Source organism: Ictalurus furcatus, chromosome 16 (assembly GCF_023375685.1).
Source record: "Ictalurus furcatus strain D&B chromosome 16, Billie_1.0, whole genome shotgun sequence".
Classification (NCBI taxonomy): domain Eukaryota; kingdom Metazoa; phylum Chordata; class Actinopteri; order Siluriformes; family Ictaluridae; genus Ictalurus; species Ictalurus furcatus.
The window spans coordinates 9,886,793-9,892,792 of NC_071270.1; the positions used below are offsets into that span (position 1 = coordinate 9,886,793).

A 6,000-nucleotide genomic window follows, 5' to 3' on the forward strand; every position below is an offset into this window, starting at 1 on the left:
TATTAAAGGTGTGAATTTATCCCAATTGAGCAAGCCACTGAGAGGCGATGGTGGCAAGGGAAAACTCCCTAAGATGTTAAGAGGAAGAAACCTTGAGAGGAACCAGACTCAGAAGGGAACCCATCCTCATCTGGGTAACAACAGATAGTGTGAAAAAGATTATGGATTTATATGAAGTCTGTTTGGCCTTAGAAGCAGCCGTAGTCCCAGCAATCTGGAATTGGAGTAGATGAGAGCTCCAGCCACAGGCAGGACATCTGAAATGGATCAGGCAGGTCCGGAGATCAGAAAGGATCAGGATCTCTAGTATCTCCATAAAATCGTGTGTGGCTCGACAGAAGGAGAGAGGGAGAGAAAAGATTATTAGGATTGTGCTTAGCATAACAGAAAGTCTAGTCAGGGTAGGCTTGAGTAAACAAATACGTTTTAAGTCTAGACTTAAACACTGAGACTGTGTCTGAGTCCCGAACACTAATGAAGACTGTTCCATAACTGTGGGGCTCTATAAGAGAAAGCTCTTCCCCCTGCTGTAGCCTTCACTATTCGAGGTATCGACAAATAGCCTACACCTTTTGATCTAAGTAGGCGTGGCGGATCATAGAAAACCAAAAGGTCGCTTAGATACTGTGGCGTGAGACCGTTTAGTGCTTTATAGGTTAATAATAGTATTTTATAATCAATGCGAGATTTCACTGGGAGCCAATGCAGTGTGGATAAGATCGGGGTGATGTGGTCGTATCTTCTGGTTCTAGTAAGGACTCTAGCAGCTGCATTCTGGACTAACTGGAGTTTGTTTATGCTCCTACTGGAACATCCAGATAGTAAGGCTTTACAGTAATCTAGTCTAGAGGTGACGAATGCATGAACTAATATTTCTGCATCATGTAGTGACAATATATTTCTTATCTTAGAAATATTTCTGAGATGAAAGTAGGCTATCCTGGTAATATTATCCACATTAGCATCAAATGATAGGCTGGAGTCAATAATCACACCAAGGTCTTTTACTGCTGCACATGATGAAACAGAAAGTCCATCCAGAGTTACTGTGTAATCAGAAAGCTTACTTCTAGCTACACGTGGTCCTAGTAGAAGTACTTCTGTCTTATCAGAATTAAGTAAAAGGAAGTTAATAAGCATCCAACGTCTAATGTCCTTTACACATTCCTCAACTTTACTAAGCTGCTGCCTGTAATCTGACTTTGCTGAAACATACAGCTGTGTATCATCAGCATAACAGTGGAAGCTAATTTCATGTTTATGAATAATTTGACCTAGAGGTAGCATATATAAAGTAAAAAGTTGTTCCACACACTGTATCAATCAACAGTCCTGTGACTTCTAAAAAGTTCAGCAGAAAATCATCAGGACAAGCAGGAGAATAAGGCCATATTTGGCTTACACAAACACACAAACTCTGAGCTTTACATGTGTGGTTTTTAGATATTTTGTGTGTTTTTACACATTTTCACTTTGTTTTACATGCATATGCTTTTTTCCACCCACAAGATTATTTTAGTTTCACATACTAATATTTCACAGGTAGTTCATGTGATTTTATTTTCCCATTTGGTAAAGTATTATTGACATGATGCCACATGTTAATTTTTCCACAAGTAGTGTGTTTTTTTCCCCCCACGTGATGCATGTGTTTTAATTGTTATTCTTCTTCTTGTTGTTGTTGTTGTTTTAAAAACATTTTTATTATTACACCCCCTCCCCATGTAGGGCATGTGGTTTTATTTTTCACATGTACATGTGGTGTATGTATTTTTCCCCCACCACATGATTCATTTTTCTTTTTTCTTACATGTAAAACATGTGGCTTTATTTTTCAGATGACCACATTGTCACATGATGACACGTTAATTTCTCCATCTGTAGGGCATGTGGTTTTAATTGATCGTTTCCTTTAACATTTGCAATGGTAGGGGATAACATGGTGAAATGCACCTTCACATATGATCACGTTAGGCTACACATCCGCAATCACATAAGGAAAAATATATGATCACGTAATGTTTGTGATTTTTCTGTAAAGGATACTTTTACGCATTATATAAATAGCAAACGGTATTCTCAAATTGTATTAAAAATTAAGCTTTACAAAGCGCAGAATTTTAGTTATTTGCTGCGTCATTGAACTAAATGCGGAAGTGTTCATTTCTATGGTTACGTAATTTTTTTTTTTTTTTTCTTTTTTTTTTTTTCTTTTAAGAAAACTCTATGGTTACGTTGCAATGTGACGCGTTATTAACTAGTCAGCTTCCGGCGTCTTTAATCAATCAGCAACACCTTAGAAATGAGCAAGCACTTAATTAATTTCCAGAGGTTGTCCGTTTACAGATGCGCTGTTATTGGTCGAATTACTGACTTAAATGACGACCTGCAACTATAAAGTGATTGGAGGGAAGCTTTTACATTTAGTGTTCGAGTAGTGTTTTTAATTTTCTGGCTGGTTTGCGCTTATAAAAGGAGTCACAGGTTTGTTTGTTGTGGTTTTGAATCGTTTCAGTCATATCTCATGATTTAGTGTCTTATCTTGCCCACTCTTTGCTCTACTTGGCAGTTTGTTTTCCTCCCAGTTGTTAACATGGACTTAGCTGTCAACTTGTTTGAACGATTTTGGTTTGAAATATAACTAACTTTACAGGACTGTTAACTTGTAAATGACTACCTTTTTTTTGTTTTTGTATTTAAAGGTTGCACTTGCAATAAAACAAGACTTCTTCTAGACTTGGTATTTGAACTGATTCATTTTGGAAAATGAGTTCTAGTGGCCTTGCTCCTTTCGCCAGCCAGGAGAACTTCTCTGCTCAGGGAAGGGTGGATGGTCCTCGTGTAAAGTCTGGCCAAAGGGTGGTGCTGGGTGTTTTGACTGAAAATGATCATCATAGAAGAAGTAACCAGGTGAGGTTATAAGTTCTGCTCCATCTCCCCAACCATGCCTTGAGCCTCCTTATTAATTCAAGGAGCCTTAAATATGTCCCATTCCTCTTAAGGGTGTTCTAGCTAAACCTGGCTCAGCACTGTATGTATCTGGCCATGGACATGATGCCCTGTCTTATCTATCTGCTTCTGCCTCCGTCCGAGTGGTTGAGCCAGCTGAGGTGCCAGCTGCTAAAATAACTGGAGCGCAGTTGGCTGTTTCTCTTCATCCATCAGACCTTCAGATTTTGACTGCTGTTAATGACTTTACCTCAGGTTGGTTATGGTTGCTCTACAGCATGAGGCTGGTTCAGATTAGAATTGAATTTCAACTTTGTCTATGCAGGATCAAGTTTGGATGCTTCTATGCAGTCCCTGCCAGAGGAAGAACCACTCATTTCTGAGGACAACTGGCCTGTTGCTGAGTATGCAGATGACATTCATAAACACCTGCGAGAAAGTGAAGTCAGTATTTACACTTTAAAACTTGTAAATATTCTGTCCCATCTATGCTTTCTTGACTTGTCTGCTCTTTCTTCCAGTTGAGATATAGGTCAAAGCCTGGTTATATGAGCAAGCAGCCAGACATCACCAACTGTATGAGGGTCATCCTTGTTGACTGGTTGGTTGAAGTTGCTGAGGAATACAGGCTATGCTCTGAGACCATCTATCTGGCAGTGAATTACTTGGACCGCTTTCTCTCCTGCATGTCTGTTCTCAGAGCAAAACTGCAACTTGTGGGGACTGCTGCAATCCTACTGGCTGCGTAAGTATGGAGCTTGTAAATGAAGAAGAAAAAAAGAGCATATAATCAACTTTAAACCTGTATCCATCCTTTAGGAAATATGAAGAGATCTATCCTCCAGAGGTGGATGAATTTGTCTACATCACTGATGACACCTACACCAAGAAGCAGCTCCTGCGTATGGAGCACCTTATGCTCAAAGTGCTGTCCTTTGACATGACTGCACCAACAAGTCACCAGTTTTTGATTCAGTACCTTTTGGCAGGAGCTGTCTGTGTTAAAACTGCAAATCTTGCTTTGGTAATTGTTAGTGCCAATATGTTTAAGTGTGTTGAGCTTTGAACCCTAGTTTAAACCCCCCTGGCTTTAGTATGTTTCAGAACTGAGCTTGCTTGAAGTGGACCCCTTTCTCAAGTATCTTCCATCCATGATTGCTGCTGCAGCTTATTGTTTGGCAAACTACACTATCAACAGAACCCTATGGGTGAGGTTCTGTTCTCAACTTGGCTCGCTTGTACTAATGTAGTATTGTTGATAACATAACAAATTGCTGGTTTAGTTACTGCAGAGACTTATAAAATCTATGCTAATGTCTGGTAGGGTATTGTTGGATTTTATGCCCTGATGTTAATAATCCTTGGCCTTTCTTTTAGCAGCCTGATTCTCTGTATGCCTTTACTGGCTACATTCTGGAAGAGATTGCACCATGTCTAATTCAGCTCCATCGGCTTCACTTGGCTGCAAGTAGTCTGCCCCAGCAGGCGATCTGTGAAAAGTATAAGAGTGCAAAGTGAGTTAAGGTTGCCCCTAAGCGACTCTAACTGCATCTATTTAATAATGATGCAAACTTGAGTTCTCCCATTGCTCTCTGAAGCATGAGGGTCTTTCTTGTAGCTATGTTATATATGGGAGAGGGGGGGCTATTACCTGGATGATTATTGTAATGTGACTGCCCTCTATTTTCAGGTACTGCAGTGTATCCCTGATTAAACCAGTGGAGACTTTGCCACTGTACTGATGTCCAGTCAATCCAAGAAGACCAATAAACTGCAGCGCTTACTCCTCCATATGTAAATACTGCATGAACCGTCAAGATTTTTAAACCTACTTGATTTTTTTTTTTTTTTTTTTAAAAAGTTTTTCTTAAATGTGATTTTTATCATAGTGAGCAATAAAATGTTGCAACTTGTTACCTTTAGTTAAGGTGTATAATTGGACATGGGCCTGGATTCCTCTGTACAGACATTGGGTACAGCCTGTTTATCTATTACCACCCCCAGGACTGGTCATGCAGACTCAATCATGGACTCTCAGACTACCTTTTCTCTTGTTTTTAAATAAATGGAACAAGTTGCCATACCTGTAGGGTTTTTTTTTTTTTTTTTTTTTTTTTTTAATTTGTTTCTAAAAGCCTCTAAACTTTACTTCCCCCCCCCCCCCCCTTCAAAACCTAAAGGATTCTAGTTTTGTAAATGACTATGAATTACGGAGGGTAAAATAAAAGCAATGAATGCTATTTGTTAAAATCTAGAGTCTGTCTACAACAGGGGTTCCTTTTTGCTTTACCAGTATACTTTTAGTTTGCATAATTTTAGAATGTGTGGCCAGCAAATTCGCTATAGCTAGCTGATGTTACCAGGTGGTTATCACAAGCTATAATTACTGGTGTATTAATGGAATTATTTACCTACTATTTTCCCCAACTTTAACAATGCTTGTTGAGCTTTGACACCGTACACTTTAAGTTGGTGTAGCTTAATGATCAATTGTTTAAAACTGCCTAGATTTGTTAAACTGAAACTAGCAGTTATCTGCTAGATCACTTCCTCAGTCCTATTAACATCTATATTTGTAAAAGTGATTACTATATAAACAACTACATTCCATGTGTTTAAAATGTGAAAAATGCTTATGTATTCAAACAACTTAATTTTTCAAAATTCTTCAGCAAAACACAAATTCTAAGTTGGCATTTTTATAATGGATTTAATGTACATAATATAGGATTAGATTAACATTTGAGCCTCCTATATTTGCAATATAGGAGACTAAAAAACAAAGGAATATGCCTTACCAGAGTAGTAGAACGTGTTAGAAAAGAATCAATGGCAGGGTGGTGTGACACAGTAGAGCCTGATTTAACTTGAGAAGAAAAAAGGCAAAGATGAATCCTGTGTCTCATTTTCAGGTATGTACTTAATGGGTGAGATGTTTAATGCTGTTAATAATCTGACCACCACCAAGGCATCTGCCTGATTACTTGCTGAGTTTGCATGTTTTGATTTCCACATGTTGTTGCAGAATTTAGTGACTAGTATTTGTCGCAA

The 6,000-nt window shown here is 38.6% G+C and overlaps 1 protein-coding gene across 2 annotated transcripts; it reads left to right on the plus strand.

Moving 5' to 3' along the window:
* The first annotated feature begins 2,830 nt into the window (after positions 1-2,830).
* Positions 2,831-5,535, plus strand: ccna1 (cyclin A1). Of its 2 annotated transcripts, XM_053645266.1 has the most exons (7): positions 2,831-2,910; positions 3,275-3,393; positions 3,471-3,694; positions 3,769-3,973; positions 4,044-4,157; positions 4,330-4,463; positions 4,640-5,535. In XM_053645266.1, exons 2-7 carry the CDS (start codon positions 3,295-3,297, stop codon positions 4,689-4,691), a joined length of 828 nt encoding a protein of 275 aa, XP_053501241.1. In that variant the 5' UTR covers positions 2,831-2,910; positions 3,275-3,294; the 3' UTR covers positions 4,692-5,535. The 2 variants fall into 2 exon arrangements, with proteins under 2 accessions (XP_053501241.1, XP_053501239.1); XM_053645264.1 differs by lacking the exon at positions 2,831-2,910 and having other exon boundaries at positions 2,957-3,393.
* The last annotated feature ends 465 nt before the right edge of the window (positions 5,536-6,000 follow it).

Coding starts and splice junctions, on each gene's coding strand:
- ccna1 (XM_053645266.1), top strand. CDS start 3,295: ATGCAGTCCCTGCCAGAGGAAGAACCACTCATTTCTGAGGACAACTGG. Junction 3,394..3,470: donor AACACCTGCGAGAAAGTGAA/GTCAGTATTTAC, acceptor TCTTTCTTCCAG/TTGAGATATAGGTCAAAGCC. Junction 3,695..3,768: donor GCTGCAATCCTACTGGCTGC/GTAAGTATGGAG, acceptor TCCATCCTTTAG/GAAATATGAAGAGATCTATC.